Source organism: Erythrolamprus reginae, chromosome 2, assembly GCF_031021105.1.
Source record: "Erythrolamprus reginae isolate rEryReg1 chromosome 2, rEryReg1.hap1, whole genome shotgun sequence".
Taxonomy (NCBI): Eukaryota; Metazoa; Chordata; class Lepidosauria; order Squamata; family Dipsadidae; genus Erythrolamprus; species Erythrolamprus reginae.
The window spans coordinates 313882334-313904936 of record NC_091951.1 but is presented as its reverse complement, the minus strand read 5'-3'; the positions used below and the strand labels follow the sequence as shown (position 1 = coordinate 313904936).

The window sequence follows — 22603 nt, the reverse complement described above, 5'->3', positions numbered from 1 at the left end:
GAATTGTGACCGGAAACTGATTGGCAGCCAGTGCAGGCCACGGAGTGTTGCAGAAACATGGGCGAATCTGGGAAGCCCCACGATAGCTCTCGCGGCCGCATTCTGCACGATCTGAAGTTTCCGAACACTTTTCGAAAGTAGCCCCATGTAGAGAACATTGCAGTAATCGAACCTCGAGGTGATGAGGGCATGAGCGACTGTGAGCAATGACTCCCTGTCCAAATAGGGCCGCAACTGGTGCACCAGGCGAACCTGGGCAAACGCCCTCCTTGCCACAGCCAAAAGAAAGGTAGTTTCTCATTAGTTTCCTGTTGCCAACAGTGGGAAGCAATTCTTTTCCTTTCCCCTTCCCATACACCCACTGAAAGATGAAAACAGGAGGATATACAAAGACCAAACAATGTTTCTTTACTATATTCACCACTTCTAAGTCGCATGACTAGCTGAAATGCTAGGTGGCTTGTTGTGTTATTTTAATGGTTAATTTAAACAAGATTTCCACCTTAAAGGAGTAAGCTGTGCAATGCAAACCTCATCTCAAATTATTCTTATCTATTACTACTTCTTGAGCAGAATAATCATTTATAGTGATCATGAATATGAAATTGCTACTCTTGTTTACAAACTCAAAATCTCAGATTTTGACTTTGTAAACAAGAGTAGCAATTTCATGGGATTTTTTAATGTAAAAAACTGCCCTTCCTTTTCTTTTGACTACAGGAAGCAACTGCATTTGTGTTATTATTTTATTTCCTGGCTCCTTTTCAAAAGTCTGGAATAAGGACCATTTTTAATTTATTTTCCCCAGATCATAAACAGTGCCAATATTATGCAAGAGAAGCATGAATATTCTGTTCCTGTGCACATTTTACAGAACTCCAACTTTTTCTATATCCTACATGGTTAAGCTAAAATAATATTTGTGCCAAAAAGAAATGCATAGTCTGCGACCATAGTTTTTCCATTTACAGTAGTTCTATTTCATTAGGCAATTTTTATTTCGACTTTCGGTCACTGGATGCATATCTGTTTTTCAAGTTTACACTGCAAAGTTGGGTTTCAAATATTACATAAAAGCAGGGAGGAAGGAGGAAGCATAAGTGAATCACGCATTCTTTTGCAAATCACAGACCCCACCTGAAGGGGAAAGTTTCTGTTACAAATTACTTTGAAAGCAAATCCACCTTTCACACAAAGATCTTGCACAAAGGTTTACAAAACATTACAGAATGTAAACATCTACAACTTCGATTTATTAAGAAAGCAAATTAAAATTTTGGTGGGTGGATCAAGGACTATATCTGGGTTTTTTTTTAATCCTTCTTGAAAACCAATGCATACTGTATAAAATATTTTCTACAATGTAGAAGCCATTTTCAAAATACTGTACTGCCTACATAGTAATGTCATTTCATGTGCAGTAATTCTCTAGCCTGTTCAATTTATAGCAAACTAAACATTTACTATGGCAATTTGTTTTATTTCTACATTAAGTTCTTTCCAGTAGGAAATGATCACTGCTGTTAGCCAGTCAACAGCCATTTCTAAAACCGGTGTCAAAGACTAGACATTTGTTTATTAAGAACTCAAACATAAAAACAGCAAAATTCTGTTGTAAAGAGATTTATAATTGATTGTAATTCTCTATAACCTAGAGAAGTCATGATGGCCCGGCATGAATATAATCAAAGCCAAATACTCAGAACTAAGAGCAAGGAATATAGAGACCACATTTGGAGTACTGTGTTCAGTTCTGGAGACCTCACCTACAAAAAGATATTGACAAAATTGAACGGGTCCAAAGACGGACTACAAAAATGGTGGAAGGTCTTAAGCATAAAACATATCAGGAAAGACTTAATGAACTCAATCTGTATAGTCTGGAGGACAGAAGGAAAAGGGGGGACATGATCAAAACATTTAAATATGTTAAAGGGTTAAATAAGGTTCAGGAGGGAAGTGTTTTTAATAAGAAAGTGAACACAAGAACAAGGGGACACAATCTGAACTTAGTTGGGGGAAAGATCAAAAGCAACATGAGAAAATATTATTTTACTGAAAGAGTAGTAGATCCTTGGAACAAACTTCCAGCAGACGTGGTTGGTAAATCCACAGTAACTGAATTTAAACATGCCTGGGGTAAACATATATCCATTGTAAGATAAAATACAGGAAATAGTATAAGGGCAGACTAAATGGACCATGAGGTCTTTTTCTGCCGTCAGTCTTCTATGTTTCTATGTTTCTGTGAAAGATCCTTCTGTAAGATCGAAGGGAGCAGCTGCTTCGAGGAGATGATTTTGCAAGTCATAAAAATAGTAGAAATTAGGGTTTTTAAAAATTTGTTCTTCTTCAATTTTCACTGCCAGAGAGAGATCTGTCTGATTGATCTGATTGATTGGGTGACTGATCTGATTGATTGGGTGTCAACTACAGATATCCTTCTATGGATACATGATATGATATAGGTAGAAACAGGCAACTTCCTCAGACAACAAACAATTTAAGCTACCATGATTTTGGGATGGAACATCCGTAATTTTCCTACCGGTTTAAAAAAAAAAATTTGTAGTTCTTGAATATTTACACTTACAGCAGGTGCTTCAAGCTAAGGTGATGACTCAATCAAGAACAACAAAATGATTCTAAGCATTACTACTTCCTTTTATGCCTTTGATAGGTTCAAATTTCCTTCCCTACTTGTTGTTTGATCATTCCTTTGAACAAAAGGCATGGCCAGATATCTTTCGCCCTGACATGTCCAGACCAAAACATATTTGAATCCATATTCAAGTGCTTATGACTCAATAGAACAAACCTCTAGTTTTGCTGTGGCAAAACAGTGCCCTATAAAAATGATCCTCTGCTGAAACACCAAGATAAATGAAATTCAATTCATGTTTCTCCAAACAATCTCTTTTGAAATGGCACACCTAAAAGAAGAGAGATTGTGCCTTTATCATCCCACCATGGGTTTTAGGAAGATGAATTTAGATATTAGATGATTTCTGATTTAGTGGCCAGACCTGGGATTAAAACGTTTTACTTGAATGGATAAAGCAAATCTCTTCAAAGATGCTAGCCTCCATATCCTCTGTATTCCATAAAACTAAGTAGTGCTGAGAAGAGAAGTAGCAGCCACAAAGAAATTCTTTGCCTAACAGCATCCCCAGCAGGTGAAGTAATAATTTATTTCAACTAATCTCTCTGCAATGTATTTTGAACGTGTTCTTCCTTAGATAAGCAAGTAATAAGTAAATACTTTAGCTAGGCTGGCTACACGGATTTAATTTGGAATCTACATGTGTGTAATTATTATGTTTTTATATTTTTCTTATTTCCCTTTATCCTATGAATACTTTTTATATCTCATAATTTTAGCTTTATTTGTTTAATAAGGATACATTAAAATCATATCTATTTGGAAGCTAGTATAGTTGCACAGCTTTTCACTGCCTTTCAGATTTGACACAAGTTTATTTTTTCTTAGTTCTGTATTTCTGGACTTTGGGCAGTTAAATCCAAAGCATTTTATTTTTAATATGAAGTTCTTAGTATAATCAAAACAGAGTAAGATCAGACAGAACATTGAGCCTGACTATTGACAGCCTATCGTATTAATAAGCAATTAATGGACCAGCAAAGATGGTACCAAAGCCGTCGTGCCTAAATTGCACAATCGGTGGGCCACTATCAGAGCAGGGCACCGGAGAGCATCAGTAGAAGCCCACCTCTCCACCCTTCTCTAGCGGTTCACTTCTGCTTAGATTTTCCTATGGTCAGACTGAGTTTAGTAATTCTCAAACATCACATGAGCCTTTCTATGCTGGAAATATATAAGAATGTAAATCAGACAGAAGGTCTTACCTCACAGATTAAGAGGCACAATTGCACCTCTTGGTTGTTACAATGCCGTATTGATCAAGACAGATTTTTTTTAAAGTACAGTGTTCCCTCGATTTTCGCGGGGGATGCGTTCCGACACCGCCCGCGAAAATCGAATTTCCGCGAAGTAGAGATACGGAAGTAAATACACCATTTTTGGTTATGGACAGTATCACAAGCCATCCCTTAACACTTCAAACCCCTAAATTACCATTTCTCATTCCCTTAACAACCATTTACTCATCATTATTACTGGTACTCGCCATTGAATAAGACACTTAGTGATCCTGATATTTATAAACATAATTATTTATTAACAATAATTATTTTTTTTGTTATTTATTTGCAAAAATTATTAGTTTGGCGATGATGTATGATGCCATCGGGCAGGAAAAACCGTGGTATAGAAAAAACCCGTGAACTATTTTTTAATTAATATTTTTTGAAAAACCGTGGTATAGGCTATTCGCGAAGTTCGAAGCCGCGAAAATCGAGGGAACCCTGTACAATAAAAAGGCGACAAACAATGCCTTTGGGTGTCAATTACAGATATCCTTCTATGGATACTCTACTATAAGAATAATAAGGATTCACAAGCAGCAATTAAAATTATACAGATAGAAATAAAGAATAACTGTGAACACAATTGAAATTTTAAAACAATGTACAGAAAATGGTTTCATGTGTCCTCTCCTAACCCAGTGTTTTTCAGATAAATTGAATTTCAACATTACAATTTCTAAACAAATTAGCTCTTGACATCTGGAAGTTTCCAAAATGGTCAAATCTCTTCTCTGAACTGTCTTTCCAAATTTTAAATTCTGAAATAAGATCATTATTGATTAATGATTTGTTGATGATTTTCTCTCTTAAAATGCTCACTTAACAAACAAGATACTTACTTAATTATGAAGTTAACTAACAAACATTAGTTAAATTAAAATAGATTTATAGATACACCATAACTAATATATCTGATGTATGTACTACATGCAAATCATAAAAAGGAATTATTATATTTTACAGTCCCACAAATCAAACCATAAAGCTCACTTAGAATATCAATACTTGATCAATCATTTTAATCGTTTTTCTTATGAGAACATTTCATATTATGTATACAGTGAGCCCAGTGAGATTTGCTTCCAAGTAAACATGAGTTGTGAAACACAACTGTTTCATGATCAAATATTTCAGATTACATTTTTGTGCCTTGTTTGTTTCATAATTTACATCTGATGCTCCAGTCTAGAAGAAATATGCAAACTTTTATTTTCTGTAATCAAAAGCAGCCTTAACAGCCTTTGAGGAGGAGGAGTGATGTCATTTATTGGGAAAGCAGGGTTTTTTTGTGGGGGCAGTTTGCTTTGTTTTGGCTTTTAAATTTAAATCCAGCACTATGAAGCTTCTCTGGGTGCTTATACTTTCCAATCTGGAAAAGGCTACATCTGGATTTAACTGAAAGTGTGGGCAATCGGGGAGACTAGATCACTGGGTAGAGAATTGTGCAATGAAAACCTTCTCATACAACTTTGTAACTGAAGTAAGAATAGGACACCACATTTTATCTGTTGTGGTTAGCTCTGGCCCAGCTCCTGCCCCAAGAACTGTGGATGTGGGGGAGACATCCACATGCTGCAGGCCTGTTTCCTCCACCACCACCGGTGGAATCTGATGATAAAGGCTCCTCTGACCAAGAAGACATGAATGACAGGGAGGAGGAGAGTGTGGCAGACAGCTCAGAAGGAGATCAATTATCTAGCTCCTCTTTGGATTCATAACAAGAGTTAATGATACAGCCACGCATGCGGAAAGCGATGCATAGGCAACAACAACTGAGAGGTTATTATCAAAGAAAATGAGGCCACCTGTGGTTGGGTGGGGTTGTGGTAATTAGTGAGGCTGCTATAAATAGCAGCCTGTGGGTTTGGCCATTGTGGAGGATTATCTGATCGTTGTGTTTCGTGACTGCTTTACTGACTGACCTTTTGTGTGCTGATTTTTCCCCGCTTTGAAACTAAACCAGAGCAAAGTGTGTTTCACTTTGTGAAAGAAGAAGGACTGTGAATTGACTCACAGCTGCAAGCTAAGTATCACAGAACTGATAAGGGACTTGTACAAATTACCAGTTTGTTTGGAGACCAGTGCTCTTTGCTATACCAAAAGAGGGCTTAGTTTAAGTGAATTTTCATTATAAAGAACATTGTTTTGAATTTTCAAATGTGTGTGTGTCTGAAATTTGTGAATTTTTGGGAGGAGTCTACCAGAGAGCCCGACAGAACATTATCTATGAAAAATTCAACACAATTCTCTTTAATATGAAGGCCAGCCACTAGAGGCTGGACAGTGGTTACAGCGGGGAAGGCGGTATGGGGCGGAAAAAGGGGCTAACAGCAACCGCATGATCTCCTTTGGAGCACCTTTTGGAAGGTAAAGGGCTGCTTTTTCTCCACAAACTCAAGTTAAATATGTTAAAGGGTTAAATAAGGTTCAGGAGGGAAGTGTTTTTAATAGGAAAGTGAACACAAGAACAAGGGGACACAATCTGAAGTTAGTTGGGGGAATGATCAAAGGCAACATGAGAAAATATTATTTTACTGAAAAGTAGTAGATCCTTGGAACAAACTTCCAGCAGACGTGGTTGGTAAATCCACAGTAACTGAATTTAAACATGCCTGGGATAAACATATATCCATTGTAAGATAAAATACAGGAAATAGTATAAGGGCAGACTAGATGGACCATGAGGTCTTTTTCTGCCGCCAGTCTTCTATGTTTCTATGTTTCTATGTTTCTAAGTGCCGACCCACCCAGGGTGAATTGAGGGGTTGCCCTTTGGGCTCACCTGTGCAAGCCTACAGGCAACATGCCGGGTGGAGCCTTTCCCACATGCCTTGGCCATGGCTAAGAGCAAGGAAGGCCAAGGCCAAGTTCATGGCCAGGTTCATAGCCAGGTCAAGATCAAGGCTTCATTCCTTTGTTCAGCAAGGAGCTTCACCCATAGTTGCCCAGAAATGTTGGACTTGATTTCCACCCCATTCATTTCTCCTCTACAGGTCCTGATTTAATAAATAAAGTGACCCATTAAATTCCAGCTCTGTAGTCCGTGTCTTTACTCCAGCGTCCATCACAACTGTTAAATCGCCATTTATAACCCCACCAAAAACGCAAAATGCTCGATTTATGACCCACCAGGAAGGCTGATGCTGAAGCTTGATTGGCTAAGCAAAAGAAGCCTTTTGAGCGGGAAATGAAAGCATTGTGATTGGTTGGCTGTCTGACGGCCACACTATAAAAGGAGCTTTCAGAAATCTGTTCATTGTTCTATTTAAGCTAAACTGGAGTGGTGCTGAAAATGCCAGAATAAACGTTCCCTGTTTAAAAATTCAAGCCTCTGCTAAGTTCCGTCAGTGCAAAGACTCACCTATCTAGCGAGAATGCTTTGAAAGCAAATTCTGTAAGCAAGCTGAAATAGGAAGTAATGGAAGATCATTTTTCTGCAAGCACTACTGTGAGCACCAAGTTGTTAGATAGGAAGGGGACATGGCAGAGAGATAATCTGTCCAACATCCACAAGCATCATGCGTTCATCACTAGTTTGTGTCCACCATATTGAGCAAATACCCATTTGTTCCTTGTAGGGAACACAGAGCTCAAATATTTATTTTATTATTTATTTATTCATTGGACTTTTATGCCACCCCTCTCTGAGGACTCGGGGCAGCTTACAACATATAAAAGCAGTACAACATCGTAATCCAATTAATTTAAAAACTGTTAATCTAAACCCCCAATAATTTTAAAATCAGTCGCTTACTTGCACTATGCCCCATCAAACCCATAATCAAACATATTTTGGACCCTGCTATTGAAAATAAAACTATTGCTACATTTTTCTGACTACAGCCTCTAAAATTCAGAAACATTTCTTCTGAAGGTATTATTTTTAATTGGAATTATATTTGACACCGCTGTATTTAAAATATATTATAATATTTATTTGTTTGTTGGATTTCTAAGCCGTCCAACTCCTTACGGACTCTTTAGGTTCTCTTTCTTTTGTCTCATAGTTCTGCAGTTGTTGGGTTAAAAAGAAACTGTGCCTTGGCATACAAGTGAAAGGTGGAAACCTTTTGACGCATTTTACACACGCAATACAATGAATTGTAAACAATGCCATACAATAGAGAATGAAAATACCTTCTTTAGATGTTATAGAGTTGCAAGGCATCTGCATTCCTCTCAATGTCTCAGCTTCCTTTGGAGTAATATTCTTTTTAAAAAAATTAAAAATAACAAATTGTTTTAATTATTATGATAATTATGTTATTATTATTATTTTATATTCTTCATATAGGATGCACAAAGTAGACTAATGTAACCTGCCCCAATTTGTTACTGCCCAGATGTTCTCAGGCTGCAGCAGTCAGCACAGCCAGCAAAGCCAATCAATTACAACAAAGTGTTGGGAGTTGATGTCCAAATACATTTGGGCTATATCTGGAAGGAATACTATTCCAACATACTACATAAGGTCAGAGTTAATTTAGATCATAGCCTGAAGCTAAGTCAACCTAAGTTGAGTCTGAAGCTAAGTCAACCTAAGTTGAGTCTGAAGCTAAGTCAACCTAAGTTGAGTCTGAAGCTAAGTCAACCTAAGTTGAGTCTGAAGCTAAGTCAACCTAAGTTGAGTCTGAAGCTAAGTCAACCTAAGTTGAGTCTGAAGCTAAGTCAACCTAAGTTGAGTCTGAAGCTAAGTCAACCTAAGTTGAGTCTGAAGCTAAGTCAACCTAAGTTGAGTCTGAAGCTAAGTCAACCTAAGTTGAGTCTGAAGCTAAGTCAACCTAAGTTGAGTCTGAAGCTAAGTCAACCTAAGTTGAGTCTGAAGCTAAGTCAACCTAAGTTGAGTCTGAAGCTAAGTCAACCTAAGTTGAGTCTGAAGCTAAGTCAACCTAAGTTGAGTCTGAAGCTAAGTCAACCTAAGTTGAGTCAGTGCCTATGTTTAATTGGGGAAAAAAAGTTTCTTTGTTATTATTTATTTATCTATCAAATTTATATAGCCACCCATCTCACTGAAGGTGACTGGGTAGGCACAACAAATGGGAAAACCATATATTAAAAAACCCATAAAAATATATTAATAATAAACATTATAAAACAGAGATGCAAATCCTAGATTAAGAGAGAAGATAAATAGGCAGCTCAGCAATGGAGCCACCTAAGCATCGTCTCTAGTTTCCTTTGGAGCCCCAGGCCTGATAAGAACCTTCTTCATGATCTACCCTATCCAAATATAGATAGATACAACAAAAGACAATGTGAGTTGGTGATTTGTGGCCTTATTATCACATAGTCAGATTTCTGCAATTAATTATATTTGAAGTAGAAGTGAAGATCATTTAAAGACTACAGTTGGTCCACCTATCTTGCAGAACTTGTACTTTTTTGTTTGTTTGCTTGTTTGTTTATTGGATTTATTTATTGGATTTATATGCAGCCCCTCTCCAAGGACTCAGGGCAGCTTACAAGCAATTCATTAAATCCAAATACGTAGTTAAAACTAGGTAAAAACTAATCTAAAATCCCCAATTATGTTAAAAACCAATCACACCCATTCAGACAACAACCATACATAACATTAGTCAGCCAGGGAACTAACATCTAATTAATCCAATCCTGGCGGCATAAATGAGTCTTAAGACGGAAGGCGAGGAGGGTGGGGGCAGTGTAAATCTCTGGGGGGAGCTGATTCCAAGGGCCAGGGCCCCCACAGTGAAGTCTCTTCCCCTAGGTCCTGCCAAGTGACATTGGCTAGTTGACGGGACCTAGGGAAGGCTGATTCTGTGGTACCTAACCGGTCGCTGGGACCCATACAACAGAAGGCGGTCCCGTAAGTAATCTGTTATTAGTAAAGTGGTAGTTTTGATATATAAATGGATAGAAAATTGGCAAATGTTTCAGGATTCTTTGTACTAATTAGACTCAACTCATCTGAAGAGATCCTCTCAGGAGAAACTGCTCAAGGTGCTTCATTTTCACACAGTGAGAACAATGAAGCCAGAAAACTATCAAACACTCTGGAAGAACCTCCTTCCAAAAACTAGGTTGACATCCTCAGTGAAGGCCTTCCAGAGACTGTGAAGACTAAAACTGCACAAATTTGCCATGCTTTTCACGGGCATTCGGGGTACTGGATATATCTGTTAACATATTGTTATTGTGAATTATGGCAATTTTGTTTTATTGGATATTGTAGTTACCCAGTTGATGATGATTTGACAACATAGCAAGTTTGATTAATAAATAAAAATCAAGTTTCAAGTTTACTGTTGTACAGGAAGGACACTGTCAAATAAAAAAGGAATCAATACTTGCACGAGCAGTAAATAACTAGCCCATGTGAGTGTTGGTTCTTTCTAAGGAACAAAGATACGCTGAGATAGGGAACAAGGTGTGATTTCTAGAACTGATATTCTGTAGCTTGCTCTCCTCCAAGAAGGTCAGACAGGTAGAAGGAGCAGGTGCTGAGGATTAGCAATGTGGGTCAACCCTCTTCTCAGGCTCCAAGTGGTTTTGGCTGCTGGTGTGGCTCTTGCTGCTAGGAGGGCGATGCTGGGCGGGTTCTTCTTGGCATCATGGAAAGCCCCTGGTCACATAAGATTCTCCTTGCCAAGCCAACATCAGCACCAGAAACTAGTTTATGCCAGTACGAAGAAAAGCTGCAGAGCAAGTTCTTCCCACATAATTATGACCTTCTTGGGTTAATCCAGCAGCAAAGAATTAGTTCAGGTTCTCTGCAAAGTCCTCAGCTTCCCTACTGGCACAACTGTAACTTCCTCCTCTGTACAGCCCAACTGCCTCCCCAGCCGATTTCCTGCTTCTGAAGAATTTAAAGCTTTTAATTGTTATTCTGGGTCTTGAAGATTTTAGCAATACAATCCTCAGATTTATTTCTGCACCCCTCAATGTCGATACTTCTAAAATTTCATTCACTCACTCATGGGCATGTTCTTGGATTTGTTGGTACTTTTCTGATTACAGTGTTCCCTCGATTTTCGTGGGTTCGAACTTCGCGAAAAGTCTATACCACGTTTTTTCAAAAATATTAATTAAAAAATACTTCGTGGTTTTTCCCCCTATACCACGGCTTTTCCTGCCCGATGATGTCATATGTCATCGCCAAACATTCATCCACCTTTAATAAAAAAATTTTTAATAAACTTTAATAAATAAACATGGTGAGTAATAATCTAAATGGTTGCTAAGGGAATGGGAAATCGCAATTTAGGGGTTTAAAGTGTTAAGGGAAGGCTTGTGATACTGTCCATAGCCAAAATTAGTGTATTTACTTCCGCATCTCTACTTCGCGGAAATTCAACTTTTGCGGGCGGTCTCGGAACGCATCCCCCACGAAAAGTGAGGGAACACTGTATTAGTATAGTAGACATAATGGCTGGATTTTGGTTATTGTGCTTATCACATTCTGCTGGTAAATTCTAAGTTTATCCATAACAACAGCATGCTCATCTGCAATCTGGTAGTGAATGAAGAGGTGGACCTGGCAGAATTTTACTGAGACCTGACTCAGCAAAGCAGTGTTATTGCTGACTTTGTCCACTTCTCAGCCCTTCAAGGTAGGCTGGGTTAGGAATGCTACTTTATTCTTGCAGGTATAACAAAATCTTGAAAGCCTACTAGTTTTCGTCTGATCCCTCATATACCAAACAGAATCAAGATGACAACATTTTGATGGGTTTTTTTCCTACTGTCTTCTTCTTTTCCAGGATTGAGTTGTTGTTCATTTTTTCTTAATGATTCCTTCATCAAGGTAATCACCATACTTCCCTTCAATGGCTGGATTTCAGCTCCCCAAACTCAGGTGCAGGGAATGGCCTTGATTTTATTGCAAAAAAGACTCCTTTTGCCTTTGGATTCCAAGGAATAGTCTTCTGCTATTGCCCTCGGCCATTTGTGAGCTAGGCACATGACTATTGTGGAATTAGAGGGATTCTATCTCTTGGTTATTATATGGGATAGTAGGGATGCAACGACAATAGTTGGGAATACCAACAACACCCTACTTCAGGAAAGAGATGGTGTTAACGGGAGCACCACGGAATTGGGCAGCATATAAGGTGTTGTGGTTAGCTCTGGCCCAGCTCCTGCCCCAAGGAATGTGCAGGTGGATGTGGGGAAAACATCCACATGCCGCAGGCCTTGTTTTGCTCCTGATGGAAGCCTCCTCTGACCAAGGAAGCGTGAGTGACAGGGAAGAGGGGAGTTTGGCAGACAGCCTAGAAGGAGATCAATCATCTGTATCATCCCTGGATTCTGAACAAGAATTAATTACACATCCACGCATGCATAGAGTGATGCATAGGAGACAACAACTGTAATTAGTGCTAAAGATAAAAGTGCAGCCTGGTGTTTTAGCCTCATGGCAGTTTATCTGATTCATTGTTTCATCAAGATCATGGTTTTTGTGCTGTTCAAGATTATGTGTGCACTCTCTGGACTTTAGAATTGGACTCAATTTCCCAGTTATTGGGTGAGCAATTGGATTGCATTTAACCTGTGCCTTGTGTGTACCAGAAAATCCCTTTGACATTTAAAAAGGGAGCTGTTTCTGTTTTTCTGTTTATAAAAACTTTTGGGTTTTCCTTTTATCGTGTGGTGTGTGTCTTCCTGGACTAATTACCCTGTAATTACGTGTGGTTGAAACACACCGGCAGAACAGAAGTCAAATTAATTAATTAATTAATTAACAGTCTTAAGAAAACTGCTGCACATTTTTCTTCCAAAGGCCCTCCCTGGATCCAGCAGTGTAGTGCCCAATTTTCTAGAGGGAGTAGATTATCTCACATTTTTCCATCAGGTTGCTATCTCCAAATTTAGGATGTATATGAGTTATACCTCTTTGTTAAAAGTAGAGTATGGATTTATTCAGTCTATGAGAATCGCTAGAAATCAAGTATTTCTAAAAGAGATTGTTCCTGGATGTCTTGTTGATTTCATCCTCCATTTCAAGGCACCCATGCACAGTCTGGACAAAATCTTCATCTTCTTTTTATAATTTCTAATTAGTTTTATTCAGTGCCTTTGTCGTCTATAACAGCATTGTCCTGAATAACATTATATCCTACATAAGTAATTTGTGTTCAAAGTTTATTACATTTCTGTCGTTCCCATTCTTAAGTGATGATTCATCTTGAATTTTCTAGCCTTTATTAGCCTTACCCCCAAGAACAATTTAATTTTCAGCAGGTTACACTAATCTTTTGCAGCTATACTAAGATTTGTTTATAATTTGTCTTCCAAATTCTGTTCAACCTCTGTACTATTTGTCTGCCCAGGACATCCTGTTTATTCTATGGACTATGCACTCCTTCAGACATTTCCTTCTAATTTTCTACTGCAAAGGCCTTATTGCTGAATCATACATAAAATAGCTTATTTCTTTCTTCAAATGTACATAAACTTAAGTGATTGTTCTCTATAAGAGCTATAAGGGTTGCTTTACTTAAACATATATGCAACTTATACCTATTTACAATGTAAAATATAGTACATGCAGCATTTAACTAGAATGTGGCTTTTCACAATTTCCACATCACTTTCAATTTAAATAAAAAGTAGCTCCATAAAATCAAGTGAATTTTTATGCATGTTTCTTAATATAACATTTTTGTAATCATGCACTTTTGCAAATGGCTTCTCCCAATATGATGCATTTTTGTACATTATTTTCATCATTTTTCTATATATTATTGAGCATGTTATTTTACTGTTTAAGCTAAATAATTTTTTCAACTTAGAAGATTTGAATTTAAATGTGAAATCTTACAAGTCTTGGTTTGGCAACCAAGGTGATTTGCTTGGTTTCATCACATTTTCTAGACATTTCAGGGTAATTAAATTTAGATACCAGACTTCACATAAACGTTTGACTAGACTACATTTTGACTAAACCATGTAAGATTAAATTAAATTCTAGAATCTAGATCACAATTCTGATTTTACAATAAAATTGTTTGTATTTAAGGCACTACAGGATTCTTTTTCCCATCCTTTTTCCCATTAGCAAGAGCTGTTGACATTTTTAAAATGATCAATGACTCTATAAAACGTGAATAAACAGCATTTCTCTTGTATTCTGTGAATACAAAATAATGTTTGACTATATTATAACTTCACACTTACCTTTTGTGTGAAGGTTCTATCCCAGAAGTATTTCCTATAGAGCTGTACATCAGATTCTAACGAAAGGTCTGTTGTGTGATTAGATGTCAGCAACAAAGTCCCTGATGAATGAGCAAATTGAAGGACAGCTTTTTCATCAACCTCTACTTTAGAAATCTCAAAAGGATGGATGGTCTGACTCCTGAAACAACACATTCATGACATAAGAGTTAGAGTGCCAGGACAATGATTCATGGAACACAAACCTATGCAAACTGCATTCATTTCAGACTCCAATCTAATTCCAAAGATTTCATGGAAAAAATATTATGAAATGCTCAGGCTAAACCAAAAAAAATTTCCTGAAGAACTTTCCCCATGAATCAACAATTCCAACTTGCAAGAATTCTGATTTTAAAAAATACAGCTGGTTTTATTTTCTGTGACTTTTTTTTAAAAAAATGCAGACTATTTAATCACAAACTCGATTCAGTAGACAAACCAGCAGCATGCCAGCTCATAAGCATCCCATAACACAAAATAGTCCCTAGAGAGTGCTGTATTGTTTGAATGTTCTCAAAAAAGTAAGACATTCATAATAAGAGTGATAACAAAGAATGCATAAATTCATACAAACCAAATATTGTGTAAAGCTAGAAACAAAACAGCAGTGTAAATTTGAAGGAGGGGGAGTAACTAAGCTGGGGGGGGGGTTCTTGCTCTTTTTCTCTCCTATTTAATACTATCATGACTGGATAATGAGAATTGGACAAGACAACTGTCAGAATCCTGGCTCCAACTACCCTCTTTGTTCATTTGTTGCCCATATTTATTTATTTATTTATTTATTTATTTATTTTGTCCAATACACAATGAGGGTTTTAGTGGGTATATATCAATATACACATAGTAAAATACATGATGAAGGTTATAGAGGAGATACTCATAGTAAAATATATCTAAGAAATAATAGAGAAGAAGGTATAGTAATAGAACGTATCAATGAAAGAATAGAAGAAGAGATATAGGAATAGAGGAAAGGTATAGGAGATAGAGGAGAGCAATAGGACAGGGGACGGAAGGCACTCTAGTGCAGGGGTCCCCAACCACCGGGCCGCAGACCAGTACCGGGCCGCAGGGCATGTTGCACCGGTCCGCAGAGTCAGCAGCTGCCGGCCCTCCTGCCGCCGCCTCCTCCCTCCAGCGCTTCGCCTCCCGCCAGGCAAGAGGCCTTGGGAGGCAGGTTCTGCCAGCCACAGGGTGATGGATGGGACAGAGGGGCGGGAAGGACCGGGACGTTCAAGCCTCTTTTGGCTTCTGCTGCGGCACGCCTTTGTGGTTTTGGCTGGGGGGGAGGCAGGAGGGCCGGCCTGACCCCCTCCCTCCAGCGCTTCACCTCTTGCCGGGCAAGAGGGCTTGGGCCGCAGGTTCTGCCGGCCACAGGGCAATGGCGGGAAAGAGGGGCGGGGAGGACCAGCACCCCCATGCTTAATCCCGCCCCCAACCACACCCCTTTCCGCCCCCACCGGGCCATAGAAAAATTGTCTTGCTGAAACTGGTCCCTGGTGGAAAAAACGTTGGGGACCACTGCTCTAGTGCACTTGTACTCGCCCCTTACTGACCTCTTAGGAATCTGGATAGGTCAACCGTAGATAATCTAAGGGCAAAGTGTTGGGGGTTTGGGGATGACACTATGGAGTCTGGTAATGAGTTCCACGCTTCGACAACTCAGTTACTGAAGTCATATTTTTTACAGTCAAGTTTGGAGCGGTTAATATTAAGTTTAAATCTGTTGTGTGCTCTTGTGTTGTTGTGGTTGAAACTGAAGTAGTCGCCGACAGGCAGGACGCTGCAGCATATGATCTTGTGGGCAATACTTAGATCTTGTTTAAGGCGTCTTAGTTCTAAACTTTCTAGGCCCAGGATTGAAAGTCTAGTCTCATAGGGTATTCTATTTCGAGTGGAGGAGTGAAGGGCTCTTCTGGTGAAGTATCTTTGGACATTTTCAAGGGTGTTAATGTCTGAGATGCGATACGGGTTCCAAACAGATGAGCTGTATTCGAGGATGGGTCTGGCAAAAGTTTGTAAGCTCTGGTAAGTAGTGTGAGATTGCCAGAGCAGAAGCTACATAGGATTAGGTTTACAACTCTTGAAGCCTTCTTGGCTATATTGCTGCAGTGGGCTTTGGCACTTAAATCTTTTGTTATTAGCATACCAAGGTCTTTAACCGAATGGGGATTATCTGTGATAATTTGATTATTCAGTTCGTTTTTGGAGTTCAGATTCTTCTTCCCAATGTGTAGGACAGAGCATTTGCTAGTTGATACAGTGATACAGTGGCCTTGTCTGTACACAACAAACCCCCAAACCCCCAACAAATATCCTCAAAAGGGATGCTTAACAATAAATCACAAATCTCCTTGCTTACTTGTTTCAGTTTGCATACAATTTTCATGGCAACTTTAAAACAAAGTTCAGGCAACTGGACTGTTGCTAAGTCAATTGTGGAGTGGATCTCCAGGGCAAGTCTGGGTACAATAGATGGTGCCAGCCAAGTTGTCTAATCAGCAACAACATATTGCTTCAGAACTTCAGCAGGAAATGAACTCTTGAACAGCTTAAAATCTGTTCTATTTCACTGCAGCTTTGTGAGTGGGATTGTGATTGTATGTACATGGCAGAGAGGAATCTATATGTGACTGAAAAGCAAGTCAGGTAAGGAGAAGGAAAAATAATTGTAATAACTAAGTTGTTGAGGAATGGAAGTGGCAGAAGACTGGTGTTTTGCTGTAAGAATATATTCTAACCTCTAACAAACTAGCACCTTTTGAGAAACTAGTTCATAAAAAGAACAAAAGATACAACTAACAAATCCAGTGAACACATGTCCAGATTAGAGAGAAAAATATTTTGGATATTTTCTAAATACAGTGATACCTCGTCTTACAAACGCCTCGTCATACAAACTTTTCGAGATACAAACCTGGGGTTTAAGATTTTTTTGCCTCTTCTTACAAACTATTTTCACCTTACAAACCCACCGCCACCGCTGGGATGCCCCGCCTCCGGACTTCCGTTGCCAGCGAAGTGCCCGTTTTTGCGCTGCTGGGATTCCCCCGAGGCTCCCCTCCGTGGGAAACCCCACCTCCGGACCTCCGTGTTTTTGTGATGTTGCAGGAGAATCCCATCAGCGCAAAAATGTGCGCTTTGCTGGCAACGGAAGTCCGGAGGTGGGGTTTCCCAGCGAGGGGAGCCTCAGTGAAATTACAGCATCGCAAAAACACAAAGGTCCAGAGGTAGGGTTTTGAGGACTTCGGCATTTTTGCAATGCTGCAATTTCACTGAGGCTCCCTTCGCTGGGAAACCCCACCTCCGGACTTCCATTGCCAGCGAAGCGCTCGTTTTTGCAATGCTGGAATTCCCCTGCAGCATCGCAAAAACACAGAAGTCCAGAGGTGGGGTTTCCCATGGAGGGGAGCCTCAGGGGAATCCCAGCAGTGCAAAAATGGGCGCTTCGGCTGGCAAAAGAGGTGAATTTTGGGCTTGCACGCATGAATCGCTTTTCCATTGATTCCTATGGGAAACATTGTTTCGTCTTACAAACTTTTCACCTTAAGAACCTCATCCTGGAACCAATTAAGTTTGTAAGACAAGGTGTCACTGTACTTTGGATATTCTCTAAAAATATATAAACAGAGGTGCCAATCAAACAATTTTATCTGAAGTTGTTTTATTGTTTATATCTCACCTAGACTGTTTTTGGTTATCTATCCTTCTAATCGGTTTTTAGATGCAACTGGATTTTTTTCTATTCTATTTACTCATTATTTACAGAATTATCTACCCATAAATCGTATGAATAAGGTTCACATAAAACTTTAAGTAAACCAAATATGAGATTCGAATCTATAACAAGACATAAACAAGTAAATTATATTTTATTCCCATTGAGCAGTGTTTTCCATCCTTGACAATTTTCAGATGGACTTTATCTCCCAGAATTCTAAGCAAGAATCTTGCTTGCTAGGAAATTTTTGGTACTAAAGGCCAAGCAGCAATTGCAAAGAATATTTGCATTTAAACATATGCAATAGAATAATTCACGGAATGTAAGAGCCAAACAAAAGTAGTCATTGAATTTCTTTCTTCCCATTTTTTGATATTAAGCCATACTACTTACTTGGAAAACATTTCAACAAGACTGAAATGTCCATTCTGTAAAGCCAAGTCCAATGGTGTCAATCCCTCTTCATTAAGTAAAGTTACTGCAACTGTTCCACCTGGTTGGAATAACAGGAACTGCGAAAGTTGAACTAGACCCAATCTCATTGAAAGATGGAGAAGTGTTTCTTTGCATTTAGATTCTAAAATAAATATATAATTTTGCATTAAAATCAGCAATCCTATTTCTCTGGACTATAAGATTTTTTAAATATAACAATACAAACCTGATTATTAACACATATTAGTAAAAAGAAAGATTACAGTATTTCAATAGACTTACTGTAGCAATCCCTACTATGTATTTTAATCATGTATTGTTAGTTGTTGCTGTTTTTAATTTATATTGGTTTGTCACACACCTATAGAGATAGGGAGGGAGGGAGGGAGGGAGGAACGAAGGAACGAAGGAAGGAAGGAGGGAGGGAGGGAAGAAGGAAGGGAAGAAGGAAGGAAGTAAGGAGGGAGGGAAGAAGGAAGGAAGGAAGGAGGGAGGGAGGGAGGAAGGAAGGAAGAAAAGAAGGAAAGAAGAAAAGAAGGAAAGAAGGAAAGAAGATTGGCTTGAGAAAGGCATATTTGGGAAAAATGAATTATTTAATTTAAATACAAGCAAGTTTCATTTTTTGTTAAATCATAACAATGCAGTCTTTAAGCTAATTGACCCAGCACAAATTTCATTAGCAGAATAGAGCACAAGCCTCATGTTCCTCAGCAGGCCACAAATCTGCTTGAGGATTTGGGAATTTGGGAACAATATGGATTTGGGGTTTTCTCTGCAGGACCCCTCCACTGTGTCAAACAAACAGTTCTGGCCCTGATAACTGATTTAGTTGGCAAAGTGCCCCTGCTTTTTTGAAGATTTATTTTAGGCTGATCATCTAGCCTGTGATTTCCTGGTGATCTCTTTTCCAAACATTAACCAAGTCTAACTCTGCTAAGCTTTTAAGATTAGTCAAAGTAAGCTATACTTTGCCAACGAACAGAACACTGTCGTTTTAAATTTCAGATGTTGGTGTAAACTTGTTTACTTTCTATTGCAAAGATTCTTGCATAGGTCTAAGAGAGGCAAAAGCCATGATTAAAGACCTGCATGGGAAATTAAGTGAACTGTGTCCCCTTCCCAGCCCTCATTCAAACAGAAGATCCGACTATTGCAGTGTTTCTCAACCTTGACAACTTGAAGATATCTGGAATTCAACTCCAAGAATTCCCCAGCCAGCATTCGCTGGCTGGGGAATTCTGGGAGTTGAAGTCCAGATATCTTCAAGTTGCCAAGGTTGGGAAACACTGAACTATTGAATGTTTTTCATTCTGCCAGGTTCTGGACAAATGGAAACTTCTATTTGTGCCTTATCAGCATGGGTGAGAAGGAAAGCAAGTAACAAGTTCAGTCAGTATGTTCCCCACACAAATACGCCTAGACCTGTGATGGCGAACCTATGACTCGGGAGCCATATTGGAGGGCACGCGAGGCATTGCCCTACCTCAGCTCCAGCGTGCATGTGCTCCCTGGTCAGCTGATTTTTGGCCTTCTTTACGGCCATTTTTGATCTCCCCAGGTTTTAGGAAAGCCTCCTAAACCCTGGGGATTGCAAAAAATGACCTAACGGGCCTACCAGAGGCTTCAGTGAGGCCTGTGGGGGACAATGCGTGGATTGTGCAGATGTGCAAGGGAGGACATTGCATTATGGGTGTAGGCACACACCCACAATGGCACACACATGCACGCTTTCGCATGTGCACATATCCTTTTGGCACCCGAGCCAAAAAAGTTTATCCATCACTGGCCGAGAATGAATATGGCTATGTATTTTCCCATGTATGTATGTATGTATGTATGTATGTATGTATGTATGTATGTATGTATGTATGTAGTTAGTTAGTTAGTTAGTTAGTTAGTTAGTTAGTTAGTTAGTTAGTTAGTTAGTTAGTTAGTCAGTCCAATACACAATGAAGGTTATAGAGGATATACTCGTAGTAAAATATATCAGAGAAAGAACAGAAGAGAAGATATAGGAATAAAATATATCAATGAAAGAATAGAAGAAAGGATATAGGAATTGAAGAAAAGATATAGGAGAGACAATAGGACAGGGGACAGAAGGCACACTAGTGCACTTATGCACGCCCCTTCCTAACTTTTAGGAATCTGGAGAGGTCAACTGTGAAAAGTCTAAGGGTAAAATGTTGGGGGTTAGGGGATGACACTACAGAATCTGGTCATGAGTTCCACGCTTCGACAACTCGATTACTAAAGTCGTATATTTTACAGTCAAGTTTGGAGTGGTTAATATTAAGTTTGAATCTGTTGTGTAGGGTTATTGCAATCCATATCCCATTTTCCATATCCCTATTTTGTAATCCTTCCCCGTATACCTTCCAATCTTATTACCATAATGTAAACAGTAGAATTGATGATGACTACAGCTTCGTGTTCATTTTGACAAACTAAGGGTAGAAAATGATGCATTATTGAGATTCTACAAAGCAAAATCCATCTCTTTTCCACTTCAAAGACCAAAGTTGCCAAAACCACAAACATGAGATGAAAAACATTTGGACAAAATAACAATTTTGCCAAAATAATCTTGTCTGACTCTGTTTTCATTTCAGTCTTGCTCGTACTAAGTGAACAATTGGAAACACATCTTTCTTAGCAGAAATTTCTTTTCACAGGAGTATTAATGAAAATGACAAAACATCTGCTCCCGCTACTTCTTTGCCAATTACAGATATTCTTCTACTGAATACCATGCTGAATATGGTAAACCTGTCCCTGCTTCTAAAACACTTTGTTTTATGTTAGTCTCCCGATATAATGAATCCAGCTACTTTTTCTTTAAAATTGCTCTTTTGTGATTTTTTTTCTCTGTCCTCTTTTATCCTATTTCTCCATCACCACTACAACAGAAGCTCTCAACTAATTAGCAGCTCAACTTTGGGATCAAGTCATTTAATTGCATTTAAAATAGTCCAACCACTTTAAAGGTTTGAGAAGATGAAAAATATTCACACTGCTGAATCCATATGCAAGTGTGAGTATAGAATGAAACTGGCTTCCACGGCACAATCTTCAGTGTCTATCCTCAAGATTGGCAGTAGAATCAAACATTACACCACACATCACGGAAATTATTTCAGATAATGAAGGTAGAAACATAGAAACATAAAAGACTGACGACAGAAAAAGACCTCATGGTCCATCTAGTCTGCCCTTATACTATTTCCTGTATTTTATCTTAGGATGGAGATATGGTTATCCCAGGCATGTTTAAATTCAGTTACCGTGGATTTACCAACCACGTCTGCTGGAAGTTTGTTCCAAGGATCTACTACTCTTTCAGTAAAATAATATTTTCTCACTTTGCTTCTGATCTTTCCCCCAATTAACCTCAGATTGTGCCCCCTTGTTCTTGTGTTCACTTTTCTATTAAAAACACTTCCCTCCTGAACCTTATTCAACCCTTTAACATATTTAAATGTTTCAATCATGACCCCCTCTCCCTTCTGTCCTCCAGACTATACATTCATTAAGTTCATTAAGTCTTTCCTGATAAGTTTTATGCTTAAGACCTACCACCATTCTTGTAGCCCATCTTTGGACCCGTTTAATTTTGTCAATATCTTTTTATAGGTGAGGTCTCCAGAACTGAGCACAGTATTCCAAATGTGGTCTCACCAGCACTCACCAGGTATGAGAGTCAATCAGGAATTAAGCCAACTCCAAAGCCTATGGGCATACCTTTAAGCAAGACATTCCCCTATGATAACCATCCTATAATAAAGACGTCCAGAATCAATACAGAGTTCTCAACCCTTAATACAATTCCTCATGTTGTGGTGACCTCCTACCATAATTCTAGCCCCAGTTCTCCCAACAGAACTTTAAGCTGATTGGCAGGAAGGTCAGAGGGACACCCCCACTGTAAATGCCTGATTGGTCGGATTGTAAAAATATGTTTCAATGTTTCAGAATAGAGGCTTTAGCGCCTAACACCATGGGAAATTTGTCTTTTCCCATGATCTTAAGCGACCCCTGTGAAACGGTTGTTCAACCCCCAAAGGGGTCTCAACCCCCAGGCTGAGAACCACTAGTCAATGAGGAAAGACCAGTAGGAACTTCCTCAATATTTATTTGGCTGTTTCTTATAGTAGTAGCCTGTATCTTCCTTTCAGCAGCGCAAAATGATCTACTCTCATTTGACATTTGCCCCCCAAACAGCAATCCTGTAATATAGGTTAAAATGAACAATGGGAGCAGCCTAAACTCATTTGTTATGAATCTTTCCTATTTTTTTATCATGGGACAATGCTGTCT

General features: G+C 38.8%; 1 protein-coding gene across 5 annotated transcripts in view; it reads right to left on the bottom strand.

The window, feature by feature from the left end:
- The window catches only part of ARHGEF28 (Rho guanine nucleotide exchange factor 28), a 193591-nt gene that overhangs the window by 107519 nt on the left and 63469 nt on the right, over window positions 1-22603 (bottom strand). For 4 of the 5 annotated variants that reach the window (XM_070743150.1, XM_070743151.1, XM_070743154.1 and 1 more), the window contains exons 5-7: window positions 18245-18428; window positions 14086-14266; window positions 8086-8158 (exon numbers count right to left, since the gene is read on the bottom strand). In XM_070743150.1, coding sequence (XP_070599251.1) covers window positions 8086-8158; window positions 14086-14266; window positions 18245-18428 — 438 coding nt within the window. The remainder of the gene's footprint in view (window positions 1-8085; window positions 8159-14085; window positions 14267-18244; window positions 18429-22603) is intronic. The other variant, XM_070743152.1, reaches the window with a different exon arrangement.